The following is a 23,810-nucleotide window of genomic DNA, read 5'->3' as shown; positions in this document are numbered from 1 at the left end:
ACAAAACACAAAGCAAATAAATAAGATGACATAAGTTTCTTTTTGATGATTTTCTATTTCCTTTTTTAAATGATTAGACATACTATATATGTATATATGTATAAATACATGTGTATATATATGTATATATGTATAAATACATGTGTATATATATATACACACATTTACACACACACACTCCAAAAGGATAAAATAGGAAATTGAGAACATTAGGACACATGAAAATAAGAGTAGAAAACTACTAATTCCACAAAAATGCATATATGCAGATTTAATACATTTAATTTTCATAGGCACAATGGCCAAAGCAAAGAAATAAACAGGATTCACAGAAAAGCAAACTAAGTGTGCAGATGAAACACAGCTTTTGCCAGTAATAAGAAATGATTAAGCAGAATTTGTTTCATGAGTCCTTATAATGAGAACATTTCAACACAGTGGATGACATCCTTGGCTACCTGCAGGTAATAAATGTGTTCCACAGCAGTCCACTTTCTTTGACAATTGAGGGTGAGTAGAGGACAGGGTTAAAGTCCTATCATGAAACTAGAAAACTACATCAAGGGGCCACTCCAGTGGTGTAGTGGTTAAGTTTCCATGCTCTGCTTTGGCGGCCTGGTATCCCATGCACCGCTCATCAAGCTACACTGTGGCAGCGTCCCACATACAAAATAGAGGAAGACTACCACAGACGTTAGCTGAGAGACAATCTTCCTCAAGCAAAAAGAGGAAGATTGGCCCTGAGCTTACATCTGGCAACAGATGTAAGCTCAGGGCCAATCTTCCTCACCAAACCAAAAAAAAAATACTACATCAAGATAAGTGCTTAGAAAGATGGCTTCTCCAACTCCAAAACTCCCAAGACACGCAGTATTTGTGGAGAAAGGAATGTCAAAGAAGCAAATGTCTGTATCCATTGGCAGCCTGCACATTTTCCTGATAAATAGCTCAAGATCAATCCTCTAATGTGTAACTGCTTAATTTCCCATGATGATATATAATAACTTGCACATTCTTGCAAGGATGCTTTTAAAAACTATATCATGCTTGGTTTTGTTTTGTTTTGTTTCATTTTCAGTTTCATTTTAGTCTTAAATAAAATATGTTATTGCAAAATCCTATTGATTTTATAAGAAATACAAAGATGTATCATAAAAGTCATGACTTACATGTTTTTAATCATTTTGCCTGATCTACTGCATACAATAGGTCATTTGTGAAGAAGAGAAAGATTGGGGTAAAATTATCTTAAATTTGCTTAGCAAGAGCCTCAAAAGAATACGAATAAAAGAGAATATGCTTCTTCTTCCTCACTACCCCCAACCACCTTCCCAAACAGTGAGCTAATGTGACAAAGTACAACTATAGGTTGATGTTACCCAGTTAGAAGAGCATTCGTACCAATTTCCCACGTGATCTCACAGCCATGTCCTTCAGCATCCCTTGGGAAACATCTTAGCCCAAATTCTACTCTATGCAAAAATAAGGCTTATAAATGTGTTTCGCTTTTGCAGCCTCTTCATATCTTTACCAGTGGTGAGTTGGCGTGCAGATTAACTTTCAATATATTTATCACAATACGCTGCAGCAATATAGACAGACTTCTTTGGCTCCATTTGCAACTATTTCATTCCCCTGCTTTTTGTCAAATGCCATTAAGGGATAAAGCATGGAAATCAGCAAACCCTGCATCAATATGATCCATTAATATAATGTGAATATTCGTTATGATATGAAATATATACATTTACGTTTATAACGTATATGTATATGTGTGTATGTATATGTAATAGATATGTAATCTTCTGTAACAGTTAAAGCTGTTATAATTAGACTGAAGTAAATGCTAATTGTATGAAATGAAACTGGAAGTGTTAGCAGTTTATATTCACCATGTACTTCTTTACAGAATATCCACATTAAGATACTGTTTGAAAACTAAAATATAATTTGAAAATAAAAAGCATCTTTCCTTATAGTAATAGTCAATAGCTTTCTAAATATTAAGCCCAGAATTTTGTCTTTTTCCTTGCTCTGTGCATTAGAAAAATATATGCACCTTTTCCGTCAATATCAAGAAAGTGGCGGAATATTGCTGTTGTTTCATATTATATATCAGCTACAAATCACCAAAAACTAAAGTAAACGGAATTAGTCATGACAGTGATCTACTCTTTATTTTATTGATCTTGCATCATATTTAGTGCAGTACCATCCCTGAGATTTTCACACTTGTACTTGCATTTTGCACTTTCGTAGTCTGGGCATGAAAAAAAATGTTATACTTTACCTTTCATTAAATTCCATGTTGAAATTATACATTTAGAAGTTGTTATTGTTTCTATCTTCAAATGAAGAAGGCTGCTTCAGAGACATAATAAAAAGGCAAAGATAGCAGAGAAAAGATATACAAAATGATTACATCGGCATGCATAATTAATGAAATTCATTCGTATTGAGTGTAGAGGAAAAATGATATCAATTTATCATTTAGATTATTCATAGTGAAAAATCTGTCTGAAAAGGAGAAAGATCAAAAGGTAATGAAATTACAAGAATACAAAATGAAGTCCAGGCATTGAGAAAGACTCAATGGACAGTGATGAGTATTGAGAAAGTTCAAACACACCCACAAATCCAGGCAGTTGAAGAGGCTAATGATACTGTCGAAAAGACCCCTTTGGGCTAGCAAACAACCGGGTAAATTAGTTTTATCATCAAAGAAACTGAAGTAGAATTATCATACACCTAAATGGGATGTCTGAATACATATTCTTGCATAGATCATACATGTATTCCATAGCTGGCACGAAATATCATGTTTTATATACTTGGAATTCAGATAATACAAGATAGCCCTGGCATTGGTGTATGTGTGTGGGATGCAGGTGGGGGACTAACTATTGTTAATACTTTTCTGTCCTTCCAATGAATGAGTATATTGGGCATAGAATAGAGACTTTAACTGATGGAGTTGACACCTGCAAGTTTATATTAAAATATAAATGACAGTAAATGGAAATCCTTTAATTACTGTGTAACCAAAATGTTACAAGGGCTGCTCCTGAGGCTGGACAGGAAGAGAACAGGAAAGCAATTCACATTTACTGATAATAAAACATGGCACATTTCCAAATTGTTCAAACACGTAAATCTATCCAATATTCATGAATTTGTTAATTTACTAGAGAATGAGAGAAAAGAATGTGAAGTCGAATTGGAAAAGTATTCTTAAATCTTTGTATTTTTTAGTTTATTTTAATATTTATTTTAGTGATTATTATAGTAGTTGTGGTTATTGTAAAGAAAATTAAAAATAGAGAAAACTACTATTTTAATTTAAACTTAATTGCCTGGGTAGATAATCACTATTTAGATTTTGATATATTTCCTTCTAATCTTTTTTTATGCAAACAATTTTTAATAGAATTGTACTGTTTTCAGTTATGTCTCTTAATGACAAGATATAAAGTTCATACATATAGCTTTTGAAGAATGAAACCTGTCAGAAAAATATCTTGATGTTTTTATTTAAATGGAAATTCTGTTCTATCATGATTCTGAATAAAATAAAAGTTTTGTGATTTTATTTTTATAAGGCATTTTAATTTGGTTCCACAAAATTGTACTTTCTGTCCTGTGATTGAGAAACAAGTGATTGGGGTAATCAAATGGTATAAGAATTATTCTAGATATACTGCACACTAGGAAAAAGTGAATTAGAAAGAGAAAGTAAGGAACCACATTGTTAATTATATATTTGTAATTCTTCCACTAGTTGGAAAAGTATACTTCAAATATAATAATTCTTTGACGTAATTATTTGTTATTGGAAATTCTACCACCATGTGGAAAAATATCTTTCAAATATGATTATTCATAGAAATATCTCAAATCCAAGCCAGTAGAGTAGCATTATAAGAAAGTATGAAACTACTTCCTTTTGCTTTTCATAATGACTGTCTCCATACAGGATAACTAAGTTCAAAATTAAATTATGAACATTATGTTTCCAAGTGGTACCTGTGGTGACTGACAAATGCTCAGAGGCCCTGTAAACAGATTAATCTTGAGCATCTGTCCTGGGAAGGCTTAATTAAAGTCTAAAGTCAGTTTAGTCTGTCCTTTGCTCCCATTATCCCACAGCTCATCTCAATCTCCTTTTCCCAAATTAATGCCTGAGTTCTACCAACTTTACTTTTACAGTATCTCTTGTTCTCTTTTTCAATTTTCACAACTATTACACTAGTTCTTGTTCTTATTGCCACTGACTTTGACTGTCATGACATTCTTGTTTTTTTCTTTTTAATCTCTGAGGTTACACAGCCAGATTACTTTCTTACTCAGATTCTTTAGTGAGTTCCCGCTCCAACGGAATACAGTTAAAGCTTTTACGTGTGTGCCTGTGTGTGTGTAAACGTTGGCACTAGATGAAAGAAGTGTATTTTAAGCTCTCCATAATCTTACTTTATTTTTCAGCATGACATCCCACTACAGTCCTACCCAAACTTTCACATTCCTTTCAAACTAGGCCACACACTTGACTCGATTACCCGGTCAATCCTACTTGTACGCATTCACTGAATATATCTTCTATGTCTGGAGTATCCTACCAACTTCCATCTCCATCTGCCAAAATTCTACCCAGCCTCCAATTCCAGTTCATATACTACATCTTCCACTAGGTTCTAACTACCCTCCCTCATCCCCAATCTGTACGTTATTTTTCCCTCCCCTGCATACAGCTGCACTTGGTATGGCACACGTCACGTTGTAACTTGGATTCTAGCTAGTTGTGCAATTGTGCAATGTATAAGCTGTCCAAATATAAGCTCCTTGAAGGGCAAAGACTGAGACTTACTCATCTTTGTATTTCTTACAGCATCTTATATGATCTTGCACATAGTACGTATGCAACAAATTATTTGTTGAGAGCATGATTAAGTAAATAAATGAACAAATGAATGAATAAGTGAATAAATGAAAACTGACCATTCTTCACTCAAAGTTCCTGGAACTGCTGTAAAACATCAGTAGGTTGCCAAGACACTTTACTTGCCTGTGTAGAGGAATTCATGTGCAGAAACATATTTCTAATTCATTCAATGCATTCTTGGTTATCTGTAAATAAATTACCTGCTTTGTCAATTATCCATGGCAACTTGAGACTTCCTTTGATGTAATGCTCAGCCAGATAAGATTAATGAATGGATAAAAAATGGAAGGAAGTCATGGTTGAGAATAAGGTTATGAGGATTCAAACACCTAGCAATCACAAAAACCGAGCTATCACAAAATCAATTTGAATTAAGAATCTCTGCCACCTGCATAAAAGAAAATGACTAAAATGTTATAATGATAATTTTCCCGATATTTCTGTTATTATGTATATACAAAAGCCTTACTCTGTATCTGACCAAATTTACTTATTTGGTTATATCTACACAGAAAGCAAACGAATTTGTGCTATCTGTCATTTTGTTTTTCCTTTTCACCTCAATGAAGCTCATGCAGCTAATAAAAATTGAGCCTAATAACTTTAAGAATATTTGCATAGAAATATCTCTAATTTAATTTTGTCAATCTTACAAACAAACCCCAAAACACCTCAAAGCTGACATAAAATGAATGTTTGTGACGTGTGAGGATATAGAGAAAATCATTACACCAGGATATTCATTCAATGTTTATTATCTATTTACTCCTCTATATGTCATCAAAATTATAAAGTAGGATCTGGAAAGGTAAATGCTATTGGGGAAAATCAGTTCCTTTACCCAGAAGTAGATTGTGCTCTGAGCTCACCAACAGAATATGGATAGGGCAGCAAAATAACAGGGGAGGGATTATCCCAAAGGGCACAATCTGTCTTTTGATCTCTCCTGACTTGGAGGATTTGGACAGTTTGAGCTGATCCCAAGACTAAGAGGAAGATCTGCTGTGTTGTTGGGTATACTTGGGGCTGGGGCTCTTGGAGCTACACATGCCAGCGCACGGGGAAAAAAATCTAATATACTCCATGAACCCATGGAGAATTCTGAGAGAGTCCTCAAAGAGGGCCTAGAGCACTATGAGACTGGATCGCTAGGCTAGACAGTAATAGAGGAGTCCCTATGAGAATCTTTGATCCCAATCAGGACTTAAACTCTTGGTACCCATAGGATGGATCCATCGCCAGAGGTGATGAGGACCACAAGAGGAGAAACTCAAGTAGAATCTTCCCAATCCATTGCAGCTCACACAAACAAAACACCTATGAATTCACATAGGACTTGGCCTCTCTGCTTCCATTATTGGCACAGCAAGTGGTCATTATCTTCTTTTCCCCTGTTTTCCATCAGTGTGATATCTGCTGGGAAGAAAATGCAGCTGATCAGTTGCAACTTTGGATCAGCTCCAGCATCAAGTTAGGAGCCAGGGACATTGCTATGTCACTGTCTTTGTTGTTGATCATTCCCTACAGCTCTGTGCAGATGGTCTGAGGTTTTGACCAAGTCAGTGGTGACAAAAAGGGCATAAAATTAAACTCAGGAAGTCATGCTATGTACCAGGTTTTCTGAGTTGAAATATTCCTTTGAGAAAACAAAACACTTGAAAAAAATCACTTGTGCATGAAGAACTGTCACTCATCTGTAGATGTTAAGAAGATTGTCTGTAGATTCAGAATGACCAATCTTGTGATTACAAAAATTGTATCAGCTGTCTATAAAATATTTTTGTTCTGATGTCATAATTGTGTTTTTAATTAGAATTTTCAAGATATTTTTCATCTCAGGCTGAATGGTAACTTATAATACTTATCTTCATCTCTGTAAAGGAAATCTTAGAAATCTGATTGATAAGGCCTTTTTGTTTTTTTTTTTTTGTGAGGAAGATCAGCCCTGAGCTAACATCCATGCTAATCCTCCTCTTTTTGCAAAGGAAGACCGGCTCTGAGCTAACATCTATTGCCAATCCTCCTCCTTTTTTTTTTTTGCCGCAAAGCCCCAGTAGATAGTTGTATGTCATAGTTGCACATCCTTCTAGTTGCTGTATCTGGGACGTGGCCTCAGCATGGCTGGACAAGCAGTGAGTCAGTGTGCGCCCGGGATCCAAACCCGGGCCGCCAGTAGCAGAGCGTGCGCACTTAACCGCTAAGCCAAGGGGCCGGCCCTAAGGCCTTTTTCTTTTAATTCCAGAAATGTATGCTAATCGGAGTTGCTGGAAACTGCTGTTAGTAGGAATAATATTAAATACTGTCCATCTTCTTCTCTGCTTATTAAACGAGTTACTTCTCCTTTCCATAGCAGATCAGTTTGCTTGACTTCCTCTGATGCTCGGATAGGGTATAAAATTGGTACACCTCAGTTTAGTTCCTCAAATGTAAATTAAAGAGCACATGGTATGTGTAAGCATCACACATTTCTCACTTTCATTATAAGTGAATTTTCCCGAAACATAAACAAAACTCCAGTAGTTGGTAACAACTTCTGAGAATTGCCAAATCATCCCACTAAGCTACCTTTTTTGGCCTATGCTCAGTACATATTTAAATAATAGCTTAAAGTATAGCATTCCCAGTCCATTTGTGGTCTAGTAATTAGCCATCTTTACCCAGATTTTTTTAACACTCTCATTGCTTAAATTACTCTTAGTATCATGCTGTTCTTTCCATACAAAGAATATCCTGCCCCTAAATACTGATAAACAGGAATTTATTCAGCTCATAATAGCAGAACTTGCATAGATAAAACAGTTAATAAGCAGCAAAGACTAGATCTGTGTGGTATAGGATTTAAGAGCAATGAAACCTTGAGAAATGGAGGGAAAGAAGATCTAGAACCTGTTTCATTAAGGGTGTGAGCCTTAGGATAGCTTAAATTTAGATGAGGTGTTATAAAGAGAGGGAGGGTATCATGGGTATGAGATTGTATTTGAGGAGATTCCCAGAGGCAGATGTTCCCAGAATGCAATAGGCTGAGGAAATAACCATCTGAGCATTAATTGAAAAAATTCTATTTGACCTTTACTGACAATTAACTTCATCCTTATAAACAGTCCTATGAAGTAGACACTGCTATTTTCGTATTGTATTGATGAAGAAGTTGAAACTACAAGAGATTAAGTAATTTAACAGACGTAGATAGGCAGGACTACGATTCAAGTGATGATTGTAGTTTTAATAATCACACTAGTGTTTCACAACATTATTCACATCATCACACACATAGAACATGATAACATTTCTGAGTCAACTGGAGTTGATGGACAACACACCCAGGACCCTTAAACTGCTCTCTAGGCTGAGAGGGATCAATATCTTGGCACAGCATTAACTTATTTGTGGCAAAACCCACAGCTTATCAGCTGGTAAATTCTGTACCATGCCCCTATGCCTGTATGTTGGACATTAGTGGGATAGTAGGATAGGTAAGGCTAATCCAAATTATGGAAGGTCATGTGAAAAATAGGTAATTTGGATTTTATTTGATTGATGATAGAGTTCTCAGAGAGTAGCAGTATTTTGAGAGAGTTTGAATAACTGTTTTAGGAATGATTTGGAAGGAGCAAAGTCTTACAGACAGTTCGTGTACCTGTTGACAATTCAGAGCTACTACAGAGATGGCAAGGAGGATGAAAAGGAAGAGATAAGAAAAACACTGAGAGAGAAAAATATTGGCATATTGATGACAATTTGAATATAGGGTCTGAAGTACATGGAAGGTTCAAAGATAAAGGCAAGCCGAGAGCATGGGATACTTATGGAATGGCATCTTTGGGAAGAAAAGCTATTTTAGAGATGGTGAGATGTGGGAAGTACTAAGTGTCTCACTGCGGATACTCCATTACTGGAGTTGGAGAAGTGGCTGACATTTCATGCTACTGGAGAGGTAGAGGTTGGTTTTGAGATGGATGTTTTAAAGCCACAAGTCTAGGAGTAATGCTTGAAGTTGAAGGCCTAGACTGCCTCCCCAGGGTAGTCAGTGTAGGGAGGAAACATCAAAGGGTCAAGTACAAAACTCCCAGGATAGGCAGAGGGGAAATGCTGACAAAGAAGTGGGGGGAAGAGGTGTAGAAATCAGTCTGTGGGAGAGGAAGAATAACAGAATTGCAACATTAGAAAAGAAATTTGAGGTCATATAGTTTAATCACCCTTGCATGATGAGTTCCTTTTATGCTATGCTGAAGTACTTTCAATGTTGGGAAATTCTCGCTCTCCTGGGGCAGCTCATTCCATCTTTAGAAAGCTCTAGATATATATGTATATGTGTTTCATGGAAATTTGTTTCCTTAAACTTCTACTCATTGGATCCAGTTGTGGGATAGAACATGATTAGTTGCCCTTTCACACAATAGCCTTTTACATATCTAAACAGAGCTGTCATGTAATTTTCCCTGCCTTTTTTTCCTCCAAGGTATTCAATATGAAAATGAGTATGTTTATTTGTCCCCAAATTACTACACGCATATTTTATTTATTTTTTATTGAGATATAATTGACATATAACATTATATTAGGTTCAGGTATACAACATAATTATCTGATATTTGTGTATATTGTGAAATGATCACCACAATAAGTGTAGTTAACATCCTACACTCATACTTTAAAAGGTGCCCCTTTGACCTACAATTCTGAATTATGGTAGAAGAGTCTTAGCTATGAATTCAGATATGTAAAATTCTATATTATTCCCTTATCATCTCTCACTATGATATCTCACCTATCATACCATATCATATTACCATCTCATCTATCATATCTCCCCTATCATTTCTCACCTTCCCAGCCTCCAGAATCCTAATATCTTTGGTCTGTCTTTCATAAGTAGTCACTATTCTAATCCCTACAATCATCTTATATGCCATTCTGATTCTACTTTTCCCAACTTTAAGGGTAGTAATATAAGAGCAGTGTCACAGAGGCCAAAAAGGGAGAGGTATCGAGAAGGAGGAGTTAGTCGACAGTGCAAAAAGACATCAGGAAAGGTGAAGAACTGGAAAAGGTCCTTAGACTTGACTATAAGGAGAATGTTGGCAGCTTAGTGGAAAAGTAGTCTTAATAGTAAGGTAAGTTCTTTGAGGTAAAAAATAACAGAGTCCTGTAAACTAAAATACAAACATGAGAAATGGAGTTGCTTTTACAAAAACATGCAATGCATTGCATTTATTGCCTAGCAGTAGTTTTTGTTGATTTCATTGATCATTTATATATTGGCAATAATATCTTACTTTGGAATAGTGTTTATATTTTGCAATATTTTCTCATATATCTTATCTTATTTGAGCCTCATAATAGCCATGCAAAATTTCACAGAGAAGAAAACCAAGTGTCTCAAAACTTGTCTGAGGCCACCCAGCATGCAGATCTAAATATACTCCCTCACCTAGCTTTCCTTGAGACATGTCTGTGACTTGCCTGATCTGGGGATTTAAATGTGTCAGGAGCTAACTCACCTGTATGGAGTCAGAATTCATGACTTTGGGATTACAAGCGTTTGCTGTAACCAATTTACCATTTCCTGCCATTTTCAATATCAGTTCTTCACCATCGTTGTGACTTGCAGTCTCTCAAATCCATCCATTTCTCATAATACATTAACCACCAGATGGTTTCACTTGCCTCCTTGCTCTGATAGAGTCTAGACCCTTTGACCAACTATTTTCACACCGTATTCTCTGATGCACCAGAATCCTTCACTCCTTTGTCCTTTCCATTTCTGACCTAGTAATCTCAAGACTGAGATTGTGCTACCAACTGTAGGACTGCTCTCTGACTGCTAAACACTGCTGAGTCACAAAACAATGTTAACAGCGCCTACTATAAATTCGTGCTGTCTAATCTGACCAGGAACCTCACGGCTGCTCCACAATTCTAATATTCACGCTTGGTTAATTTTCCATCACGTTCTCCAAGTGGCTTTTTCTAATTATTTACAGCCTCTATAAGACTTTAACCCCACGCCTTCCTGCCTTCTGTTTAGCATACATGCTGTCTTCTATATCACAGAAGTTAATAAGACCTCTCAGACCCAGCTACTTCAATTTCCTCTGCCTTCACTACCTTTTCATCTTCACCTATCATTTCTCCTCTACTTCTTGCTCACAGGAAGAGGTGTCTGTTTCCATCCTGTGTATTCTTCCACTTGTCCAAAGATATTCCTCTACTGTACTTTCTTTCCTCATACTTTCCTGACTTCTCAAGAACCTTCATTTAACAATGGGGCATTCTCTTGCCTGAGTGTGTTTTTAATTGTTTACCTCTCTGTGGCATCTTCACTTCTGCTCATGAACAAGTTCAGGTTTTCCTTGTTAAGAATAAAGTGAAATGAAAATTAAAAATAAAATTTTCTCAGGGCCGGCCCGGTGGTGCAGTGGTTAAGTGTGTGCGCTCCGCTTCGGTGGCCCAAGGGTTCACAGGTTTGGATCCCAGGCAAGCACTGATGCACCGCTTGTCAAACCATGCTGTGGCGGTGTCCCATATAAAGTAGAGGAATATGGGCATGGATGTTAGCCCAGGGCCAATCTTCCTCAGCAAAAAAAAAAAAAAAAGAGGAGGATTGGCATTGGATGTTAGCTCAGGGCTGATCTTCCTCACACACTCACAAAAATAATAATAAATAAAATAAAAGTAAAATAAAATAAAATTTTCTCTAGTATGCTATCCTTTCACTGTTCTGCTATATTTCTCAAAAAGAGAAAGAGATTATCTCTCTTCACTCATTTACTTGAGCACTAATTCTCATCCACTGCTTAATACCTTTCAATATGGCTTCTGCCCAACATGTATTCTAATCATTTTTTAGCTTAGTACAGTGAATTCTAAGAATGAGTGCCAAACTCTGAAGCATGATGATTAGTTTTGAGTAAAGATTAACATCCAAATTAAACCATTACAAGCATAGCAGTATCCATAATTACTTAAAGATTATTTAGTTGGAGAGGGCTATGGAGAAAACTGTAGGTAGGAAATTGAGGGGATAGATCTGAGAGATTTGCCAGAAGAGAAGAGGAAAAAATGGCATGGGGGATGGGAAGAGAGAGTGACAGGCCTGCACTTGAGATGCTGTCTGAAGATTACAGGGATGACTGCTTTTAGGAGTCGCATAAGTAAATGTGCTTTGCTGCCACAGCTAGTTGTGGAAACCAAGCAAAGTCCTCAGAGATTTCTGCATATTCTGCAGGCTGAGAGTCTCCCGTCTCCTCCCCAAAGTCACCACAGCATTCCAGGTTCTCAATACCTAGGTGGTTGTAATAGTTGCCCAAATGGAGTATCTGCCTCCAGGTTCTTTTCTCTCTTCAATTCATTCAACATGCTGATGCTATTATCTGATTTTCTTTGCATATAGCAAGAACTAAGAAAATGTGACTGAATGAAATGATGAATGAATGAATTAAAAAAAAAAAAACTCCCAAAGTTACATAATCACTATGGCCCTCACAAAGTTTCTTTTTAGTGATGAATTATTTAAAAAAAAAAAAAAACGGGCCCTGCCCAGTGGCATAGTGGTTAAGTTCACGCACTCCGCCTTGCCAACCTGAGGTTCATGGGTTCGGATCCCAGCCTTGGACCTATGCACTATTTATCAAGCCATGCTGCGGCAGGTGTCCCACATATAAAGTAGAGGAAGATGGGCACGGATGTTAGGCTGGGGCCAATCTTCCTCGGAAAAAAAAAGGAGGATTGGCAACAGATGTTAGCTCAGGGCTAATCTTCCTCACCAAAAAAAGAAAAGAAAAACTTATGCAGAAAGAAAATATTCTTCCAGAGCCAAGAGACTGTGGCAAGGGAGGGGTGGGGAACAGTGGAGATCATTTAAAGATACATAAGACCAAAAAAAAAAAAGGCTACTTTTCTTAAAACTCAACCACTAAGGAAGGGACGTTAAGCATACATACACACGCACAAAAATTCCAAAATTTAATTTGTTAACTAGTATTTTGTGGTCTGCTCTTCACAGAAAGCTAGAAATTATAAGGAAGTCGAAGTTTATTGAAGTCATAAATGGTGAAAATCTCAACATATGCTGAATTGACTCTAAGCAGCCAGTTAAAATACTAAAATGTCAATAAAATTTATGAATTTAGCTTTTTCCTGTCACTAGGTGACAGACATCAATGTAAATCACCAATGAATTTACAGAATCACTCGATTCCCAAGCCTCAATTTCCTATAAGGTAAAAATACATTGAAGCTATGAATATTTTACAATGCAATTTTATTTTATTATTCAAATAATTTTCTCTACACAATTATTCTGATGGAAAAAACATGTTTATGTTTTCATTTATAATTTAGCAATTGTGGTTTGTATGAAGTATAGCAATTTAAGAATTGTTTAATTCTTTCTGTAACGGCACTATCACATTATTTTTTATTTCTGGTAGATATTGAAATTGATATTTAGCTCTTAAATTCATTTAGAACAATCTCAACATGGTTTGAAAAAGATTCTTGGGCTCCAACTTGAGTTGGATAATTTAGAAAAAGTTCAAAATGTTAAAATCATGTAGAAATAAATCTTATGAAATGGGAATGAAAACAAACTAAGCTTTTGATTTTCCCTATGGCAAATAGTCTTAATTTTAGGAAAAAACAGTATTGCTGCTGGTGCTTCAGGTAACAGCTTCAGCAGAAATTTTTAGAAAGGAATCTATAAGATTTAGGACGTTGGATGACAATCAGTACACTGCTTAGGTCAGTTTGAACTCAGTAATCAGTAAGATCTTCGTTTAAATTTGCTTAGGAATAAATTACTTTTTTCATGTCAGTAAAAAATCAGAGCCTCAGAATCATCTTGTCAGCTGTGCAGCATTTGACACCATCTTTTTTTAGCGATGAATTATCAGATGGTGTTAACTGCAAATTTTTCTTTTTCAAATGAGAAATTTGCCCCCTGTCCCTATGGACTGGACTGTTCATAGATCAGTGGGTTTCAGTGCCAGGCCAGGAGGGACTTTCATTTTCGTTGCATGCCTCTCTAGTTTACCTTTACTTCGACTTTTGTTACTTGCAGAGGTTGGGGTGACTATTTTGTAAAGTTTGTTTTCATTACTGTTGGTAATATTCATACATATTAACTTTAACTCAGGATCGCCATGTTTAAGGCAGAAGTAGGCAAACGTTTTCTGTAAAGGGCCAGATAGTAAATATGTTCCTCTTTGTGGCCAAATGGTCTCTGCAGCAGCTCTCAATTCTGCATTTATAGTGCAAACAGCTCTAAACAGTACATAAACAAATGCGTGTGGGTGTGTTCCAATAAAACTTTATTTATAAAAACATGCAGCAGGAAGAATTGGGCATAGTTTGCTGACCTCTGATCTAAGGGAGTATCTTTGTGTGGAGGGAGGGAGATAAGAGTTTCAAGGACTTAAGAAATATCAATTTCTCATGCTGTATAATTCATTAGGTTTCAATGGCTCCAAAAATAACTCTTACAGCAAAACGAAGTGCTATAGAAACTCAAATTTGCTGTCACTGATTGCTTTTATAATAAGTCATAGTTTGTTGACTGAACAATTCCTTTACTCAGCAAACATCTACTGAGCACCTATAATGCAACCAATGCTCTATTGGCAACATGTGTGATACAAAGTATACACTAAGCCCTGATCCCTAGGACATACATGTTTGGAGAGAGAAGATATTTCAGGCTTTCATATTAAAAAATAGGCTCTCAGATAATTTTTAGTTTTTCCCCACCACATAGCCTTTTATAAATGCTGCTACATCCAACTCTGCTGCTTCCTACCTCAGTGCAGGGAAAGGCAGACACTGATTTTGAACTTCCCTAGGCTCTCATCCCACCACTCCTACCCCAAGGACTTTAGAAGTCAGTGTTCCTTTTTGCTTACTTTATTTTTACTTAAGAAAAAGAAATTCACATACTAGTGTACTGTGTTATACTTCTTTATTTGAGGTTAGGGAGTGTTGGGTTTCAATTCCTGTATCTTACTGCAGTAACAATCTGAGCAACCATTTCATTTCCCCTGGGGAGACAACTGAGATAAATATATTTTAAAAATCCACTCTTTAAAACTCATGCCTCTGGAGAATAATACATATAGACCTAAAAGGAAAGAGCAGTAGCAGCAATTCATACATTCTTCCAGCCTCCCACTGTGACTCGGTTCAAAAAAGTAACTACACAAATTTTTTTTTAATGTTCCATTCATATTTTTAAGAGATTTCAAGCAATATTTCTAACCAAATTTATTAACAACTTCTATCAGTTGGTTAAATCATAAGAATTATTGAAGTGCTAAGATTTGAATTCACGACCTTGAGGTATAAAAAGCTTATCTCATCCAATAAGGAAAACAAGTTATTTTTAAAAATTTGAAGATGAGGATAATGAAGATTTCATAGACTCTGAATCTATGACACTAGAATTCATAGTAATTCAGTTAACTAGTTGAACTCTAAATTCCTTGGAAGATGCAGTAATTAACCTTTTAAAACAATAGGATTTGAACTTGATGTAACCAGTAATTTTCATGACTTTTAAACAATGATGATTATTGACAGTTTAGGCCATTTGTTGTGACCAAATATGTTTGCATCTTCCTAGGGAAATCTTTATAATATTTCCAAGCTGAGACTTCCTGTATTCATTTTATTCTTTGATAACATGTTAAAATTTTTCAGATTTCTTCAGCATTGATAGTATACCATATGTACTAAATTATACACCATGTCCCTATAAAACTATCATCAAAATAAAACAATGAAGTTATCAGATTGTAACATTCCCTAGAATACATATAAGTCATAGCTTTTATATATGAAAGCAAGCTTATACCCATAGACACCTATTAAATAGATTAAGCTGGGATATAGCTCAATATTTGTGCTGTTAAAATTGGCTTCAGTGCAGGAATGAAATGATAGTGCATTTTTGATGTACCAGTGTCTAATGCCTTATAACATGACTTAAGACTCCAGCAATGACCACGCAAGTGAAAGAAAATTAATATTGGGCATAGATTCAGTTCTAGCATCAAGTTGGAGTGAAATGTGCATACATTCTAAATCTTAGGTTGCAGTTTCTGATGCAGCCTGGTATGAGTGAGGGAGGAAATCCACTGGTGAGAAATGTTCTCTGGGAGATCTCATCCGGGCTGCTTGTCCTTCCCCAGGATCTGTCACTGTGAAGGGGATGAAGAAAGCCCCCTCATCACACCCTGTCGCTGCACGGGCACCCTGCGCTTTGTCCACCAGTCCTGCCTCCACCAGTGGATCAAGAGCTCAGACACACGCTGCTGCGAGCTCTGCAAGTATGACTTCATCATGGAGACCAAGCTCAAACCCCTCCGGAAGGTATGGATCTGCAGGAATTGGTGTGAGAGAGAGAACTTGCAAAGCAGGCTTGTTTTAAAAATTCATTGCTTTCCCCAATGAGATTTTGCTAACATGCTAATATCTATGAAGAGTTCATCTCTTGTGTTGGGCTCAATGTGTAAAATGCAGCCAAGTGTTAGCAAGACCATCCTTCCTTCTTCTCTATTTTATATTCTAGGGCCTCTGAGTTTTATAGCACTCTTCGAAATCAAAAGAAAGCATGTGTATGTGTGTGTGTGTATATATATATATATATTAACAAAATATATTTGTAATTCAATGAAATTGAATTGATGGGAACTGAGAGAACATTATACTTGCTGAGGTCAATTCTCTAGAAGGTTAGATAAGAGATTCCATTAAATAATATGGACTCATCTAAAATCTTGAAAGTCATGCGTTAAGTAATAGAAGAAAATGGTTTCCTCTATAAGGTGTGGATTATTTTTTGTGTTTGCCTTTATTTGGGGATTTGATTTGATGGTCCATATATAATTAGATAGAAATAAAAAGTATTATTTTTCATATTGTGCATCAAGCTGTAAGAGAGAGGTAAGTATATTTTTATCTATAAACTTAATCTTCAAATTCCTCATTTATATATTATATTTTTCTAAAGAATGAAGGTAAAGACATGATTTGAAAATAAAGCTAGCATCTCACTCAAAGCTAGCAAATGACAACTTGTAAAGGATACAAATGAAGACAATGAACTTTGTGTGATTCATGCTTGATAGCTGGGCCTCTGGGATTTTGGCATGTAACTTATTCATCTTTTTGCCTAACTGCAACCTTACATATATGGATGCCTCAATTTCCAAAGGAGAGTATGAAGACTGCAATTTAAATAATGAATCTGCCTAGAACTGCTTTTTCATTTAAATTAAATCATAGCCAAAGCAGATGAAAAGAACGTTGCTTGGAAATAAACATGATGGGTTCTAGGATGAGCAGAGATATAAAGCAAAGAAGAATATTCCCGTAGACATCTGATTGGTGGCTGGCCATTGCAATTCTTCATTAATTCTGTAAATTACAGAGAGGGAGAATAGCATTCACTGCTTTTGTGGTAGCCTTGATTTTAAAAATCTGCAAATGGTTTATAGATGTCAAAAGTGATGCACAAAATGCCTTTGGGATACACATTATCTTTTTTTAACATATAGGGTGACCTGAGTGCCAAAAGGTGACACTTTGTTCCCCCAGGTCCCAGAGCAATCAATGCCAGAAATAGAAATGGACCCTTACTCTTTGCCCTTTGCTTTATCCACTGAACAGATGCTGTGTGCTGTCTGGAGTAGCTAAATGACACATTGTGCTCTATGATTCTGTAAATTTCTCTTCTTACCCCTCAGGGAACTACAGATTGTTTCATAGCTTCTTTATATTTCTCTATGGTTTTTTTTTTTCAACCTACATCTATATAAAATTTTCATTTCAACTTTGTCAAACATAATATTTCAATATGAGAGCAACAGTCTAGGATAATAAAAAATTCAAATTTTCTTTTCTTCATACTATCTACCCCCTTCCCCATTTTTTGTATAATAAACAATACATGATGCTATAGGGAACTTGAAAAGTCTTCTTGTTCCACCTGCGGCTTTTATAGAATCACCCTTTATATACAACTTTGATCCTTTCTTAATATTTTATTCTCAATAATTAAAACCCTATCAGGAAATCCTTTTTTTCTCAACTAACCTGTTTTTATACCAGAGAACGTGAGCGAATACATCTATCTTTTTTAATCTTCTTAATAATTAATATGTTGCAGCAACCTGGTGGGCACCTACGATCTATTGATTAATGAAATACCGTAGTTTCTTTCTAAAAACATTTCCTTTGATTGGTCATAAATATTGATGTAGGACAGCATGTCAACATCCTTCACCTTTAACAGCATTTATATATCTACAAAGGATGTTAGAATCTAATCCGGAGGTGGCTTGCTGACAGCCCACAGATGGGTTTTCTTTGACCCACAGGGCTTAGCGTTTGAATTAGTTACCAACATTTAAAAATGTGATTATTTCATGTAAAATTCCACACACCTGTATTTGTTTGAAAATCACAGTATCTGGCTTTGCTGGAACCCCATTCTCATAGGACAACAACCAGTGGAGCTCAGCGGCAGCTAGCCCCTTTAGAAGGCTACTTGCTTCCAAGTTCTCCACGCTTCTCAGGCCTCCCTCTGCTGATCCTGAGACCTTGTGCCATCTCCACCCATCTGAGTACCTCTGTGGCTCTGGGTCAGGGATCCGAATTTTCAACTCCTGTCTAACATACGAGTCCTAGACATGAAAAACGTGCATTCTATTCCTGCCTCTATGATTTATGGGCTTTAAAAACCTAGAAAAAGTATTCCTAATTTTCACTGTCTCCTTTAATTTTTTTTTGCCTTGTGACGAGAACCTATTTTTTTTTTTTTTGTGAGGAAGATCAGCCCTGAGCTAACATCCATGCCAATCCTCTTCTTTTTTGCTGAGGAAGATCAGCCCTGAGCTAACATCCATGCCCATCCTCTTCTTTTTTGCTGAGGAAGACCAGCCCTGAGCTAACATCTATTGCCAATCCTCCTCCTTTTTTTTCCCCAAAGCCCCAGTAGATAGTTGTATGTCGTAGTTGCACATCCTTCTAGTTGCTGTATGTGGGACGCAGCCTCAGCAAGGCTGGAGAAGCGGTGCGTTGGTGGACGCCCGGGATCCGAACCCCGGGCCGCCAGCAGCGGAGCGCGCGCACTTAACCACTAAGCCACGGGGCCGGCCCTCACTTTCTCCTTTAAAACTATGAGACCCTGAGGTAATACTTAAATGGCGGTATCCAAAATGACTTTTCAGATTCTGAGGTGATATGAACTATGCAGATATGAGGCATTTTTAAACTATTCTAGTTGATTTATTTTGATGGCACTAAGATTCATCAATAATTTTCTTTGGGTGGTTTTAAAGTGGTCATTAAGAATGACAGGTATACCATTTGGTTAGAATATATTTGAAGTACACCCACTTAATTGCTCTCAACTCAGTAGTTTCATTACGGTTTATAACATTCTAAAGCCCAACCACATGAAACAATTAATTTAGCTAATGATTCTGAATTTCTACCACTAGCCAATGGAGGCAGGAGATTCTGTTTAGATGAAATGGCTTCTTAAAGTAGAAAGATGCAAATCTTCTGACAAACCTTGGGGCTTAATAGTTAGTTTCCAAAGATATCAGTAAAACCTTACTTCTTTAATTGCTGCTATTACTACACCAAAATCCACAGCTAGTAAGTTCATCAAGGTATCCCAGTGTTTCCAGAGAAAATCTTTAAAGTCTAAATAAAATCAAGAGCTTATTTGAGGAAAGGCAATGTTCATCATCTTTAAGTCAGTAGCTCAGCTACTTTTATAACACTCAATAAAAGTCCCATTAATCTTATGAGTTACCCAGGTCAGAAATAATTCTCCGGGCCCAGAAAAGTGAAGAAGCCACAAATATAGAAAGCACAGTGACTACTCAGTGAAATTTGGAAATGCATACAATGTCGGTTAGGAAGCATAAACTAATCTTCTGTTCCGAAGGTGAAGAATTGCATGGGGTTTAGATTTAAATCACACCTGAATGGGAGAAACCAGCTGTTGGATATAAAGCCAAGCTTATGAGGACAGCAGATAATACTGACAACTTTATGTCCTCCCCTAAAATATTTCTTTATATCGTTTTCCATATACAAACTACTTGACAAATATATAGCACAGAATATTCAACTCTATGCATCCTTCTATTCCTTGTCTTATTTCTACAAATAAAATGAGGCAGTGAATCAATTACCTCTGCTTTAGTAATGATTAGGTTGAATCATATGCACTTGTCATTTTTGTAGATCAAAAATAGTTGAATATTGTAAAGTTCCTAATACATAAGTTCTCCATGAACTTATTATGCCAAATAAAAAGGAATGATCATTTTGATATTTCCACCAAAATGACTTACAATACTTTAGTTGAAATACCTGTTTTAAAAAATAAGGAGTTGTATTTGACAAATACTGTGTTAATTTCTTCCTTTTCATAATTTGATAAAGCATCCATCTTTCAGAAGAACCAAGGGCCAGTGCAAGTTGCCGTAGCAAGTCAACTGCCCAAAGGTTATGATGGATGCTCTGTTGATCTGGAGGTCTTGCAGTTCATAGCCTTAAAATCGGACAGGGCAGGGAATGAGGTCAGATTCCTAGCTAGGGTCTTCTAGCACCATATTGAATAATATTGCCTAACCACACATAAGAGAAATTCCAAATGCATCATTTACTTACCATTATGGGTCATTTGCAATTTCACTAATACAACCACCACATATTGAATTTTCACTATGTGCCAGATATTTAGACTACATTGCTTAATTAATTTAATCCTCATTACAATCCTATTTTATGTAGGCATATGAAGCCCATTTTACAGAAGAGGAAAATGAGACCCAGTGTCAGACTTACTCAATACCACACACCCCACCCCAAAGCTCCTTGATTCTAAAGTTTGTGCTCATTGCACTGTGCCATACTGCCATAAGTAGCTGACAGCCTCTCCCTGTAAGCATCAAAACTTTAGTTATTTAAACCATTTCTAATGGAAATCTTTCAAAATAAAACTTTCTAAAATAAAAATTTTCTAAAATCTTCCTTCATGAACACGGATATTTTATCCAATATCTTCTCCTAATAATTAGTTACACCATTATATGAACATCAATTATTTCACAAGGTGAAAAACATTAACAGCTTCAATAGCTTGAAACACATATAAGGCTGTTTCTCTTCATTCTGCTTCCGCCAGCCTGCTGTGTTTAAAAGCCCTTCTAGCTGCTTGTTGTTTCTCTTTCTTCCCTGCTCACGGAGCATCCACTGTCACTTCTCTGTTCCTCCAAGAGCCCTGATTCGACATTTTAGATAGCTACTGCACTTCTGCCTTAAACAACAACAACAATCAAGAGTTACAGAATTGGGTCTATAAAAGGCTGAAGTCAGTTCTAGATGAACTTCTGCAAGATTCTCTTTGATCATTGGCAAGAGTTTTAGTGGGCATGGACATTCTGGCATCATTCTAGGATTCTTGGCGTTCTCTTTGCCATCCGTCTTAATTCTCAATTTTATCAAATTACTTTGGATTACGTAATAGGAAAACCCTCAGCAAATGAAGTTTTGATGTCTCCAGGCTGTTCCCCTATAATTAGAGCCCAGTTCTGGGGAGTAGGTTTGCTCTTTCATTTCTCCACAAATATGTAAGACTGGAGTCAATGAAAATCTCTGCCCTAGAGAGGCAGACAAAGCTTTCCTTATACGTCTTGCAAAGAACATCCATTCTCGTAATTTGAGACGCATCCTCATTCTCTCGTCTTCTTGCACTGGTTCAGTTCCGTTATTAGATGAGCCCTAGGGCAGTCTCCGTGGTTTAGAATACTCTTAGGAAATGATTTTGTTTTCAAACTCCCACTCTCCAAATGAGCCAGGTGAGTTTTCCACAACCAATTTCTCACCGTCCAGTGGTGGTATTGTCTACAGCCAAACACTTCCCGCTACCTCTCACTGCTTCATTCCGTGAGAGGGAGGAACCCGACAGGCTACTTAGCTGATCACAGTGGGAAAGGAAAGGATGAGTAAATCACAAAATAACGAAAAGAAGATGATTAAAAGAAAATTATTTCAACTCAGTTGGAACATTATCCTTTCCACTAAAATGTTTTTCTCGTTTTTTCTTGTTTTTATTTGTCTTATTGCCTTAGCACATTTATGTTCTCAAAACTACAATTGATATTTCAATTAAAATAATATTCCAGTTTGAGTAGATAACAATGCCAATATGTTTTATATCAAATAATTATGAGATGGAAAATACAAGTGTCTCATGTTATTTTCTAATAGGTACTTGGGATTTATCACATGGCCTTTATCTTTTTTTCTTTTAAGGAAATACTAGTAGGTCCATTTGTCTTTAAAATTTGAAAAAACTGTGTAGTCCACTGGATCAATATTATAGAATAATTTGTTCAAAATAGAAATACTCTTCTCTGGGCAGCAGAAGAGCTTATTCTTTTTTTTTTTTTTTTTAAATAATTTTTATTTATTTATTTATTTTTCCCCCAAAGCCCCAGTAGATAGTTGTATGTCATAGTTGCACATCCTTCTAGTTGCTGTATGTGGGATGCGGCCTCAGCATGACTGGAGAAGCGGTGCGTCGGTGCACACCCGCGATCCGAACCGGGCCGCCGGCACTGGAGCGCGTGTACTTAACCGCTAAGACACGGGGCTGGCCCAGAAAAGCTTATTCTTTTATGAAGCTTCCATCTGTAAACACAGTCCTCCCCCTAGGCAGATTTGAGCCCACATGAGAAGCAAACTGTGTTCTGAAGATTGTTCTGAGAGGGCTCTAATGATGCCCAGTTCGCTCATTCACTCAACTCACTGTACTATCTACTATGTGCCAGTCAAGTTCAGTTGAGAACCAGCTAGAAAAGAGCTCTGCTCTCAGAGAACATATAGTCCACTTCAGAAGGATGGAAAAGGATGAATTATTTACAATACTTCGTAATAAATACGAAAGACATGATAGTAGGTTGGTGGTGGTTTGGGGCTCAAGGTGGATGGTGATGTTGGGAGTTGAATGGCAGATGTAATTCAAAGAGAGCAAGCCACCATGGTATGTTTGGTTTATGATTGTGAGATCATCCATATTAAAAGATTTTTTTTACATTAACTATAAACACATAGCAAAATGACTGTCTTTTCTCTTTTGTTCTCCATGCTTCACAGAACCTAGGCTAATCAAGAAGGTGTTACTTAGCAGTTGGACATCAAGGACACTGGGGAGAGAGAATTAGGAATATAGAGCAGGATTTGATAGAGAGTGTCACAAAGGAGACTTGAATAAACAGCCCATGAATATCATTGTTGGCTGGAACATTTCTCTTCAGTACTTCTTTATTAGTTGATCCAATTACATACTACTTTAGCTCTGTTTCTCTCTTTGAAAATTATCGCTTGAAGGACGTAACCTCACTTCTTGGTAAGAATGTCACCTTGTGTTACTATTCTAGATATGAAAAGAAACACTTCACTTACATTAGATTTGCTCCTGAAGTCTTTAACAGGATACAGTTACACCCTTGGGAAAATCCATTTTTATTTTGTCAAGGACTAGGGACATACAAAATGGAACTTCTTTTATTACTGTGTATTTTGATATTTGATACAGAAACTATGGTTAAAATGATGGAATCAGTATTACAATGATGCATATGGAAAGTATAAAAGCATCAAATTAGAATGTGCAGAACACACACACACAGTTACAAATAAAGATTTCCCCAATGCATCATCTTCACACACATATACACACATGCACACTCACAGTTACAAATAAAGATTTCCCCAAAGCATTATCTTCTGATTGCGTTGGTTGTTTAGTTTTTTTTATGGGACTGAGGTTATATTTGTCTTTCATTTTAATTTT

The 23,810-nt window shown here is 36.5% G+C and overlaps 1 protein-coding gene across 3 annotated transcripts in view; it reads left to right on the top strand.

Annotated features, from left to right (window-relative positions):
• Positions 1-23,810, top strand: part of MARCHF1 (membrane associated ring-CH-type finger 1) — a 433,802-nt gene that overhangs the window by 364,124 nt on the left and 45,868 nt on the right. For all 3 annotated transcript variants that reach the window (XM_058550299.1, XM_058550300.1, XM_058550298.1), the window contains one exon: positions 16,120-16,300. In XM_058550299.1, the coding sequence (XP_058406282.1) occupies positions 16,120-16,300 (181 nt within the window). The remainder of the gene's footprint in view (positions 1-16,119; positions 16,301-23,810) is intronic.

The sequence above is a fragment of the Diceros bicornis genome, chromosome 11, assembly GCF_020826845.1.
Source record: "Diceros bicornis minor isolate mBicDic1 chromosome 11, mDicBic1.mat.cur, whole genome shotgun sequence".
Classification (NCBI taxonomy): domain Eukaryota; kingdom Metazoa; phylum Chordata; class Mammalia; order Perissodactyla; family Rhinocerotidae; genus Diceros; species Diceros bicornis.
Note: the sequence above shows the minus strand (reverse complement) of the source record. Positions and strands in the feature narration are given on the sequence as shown.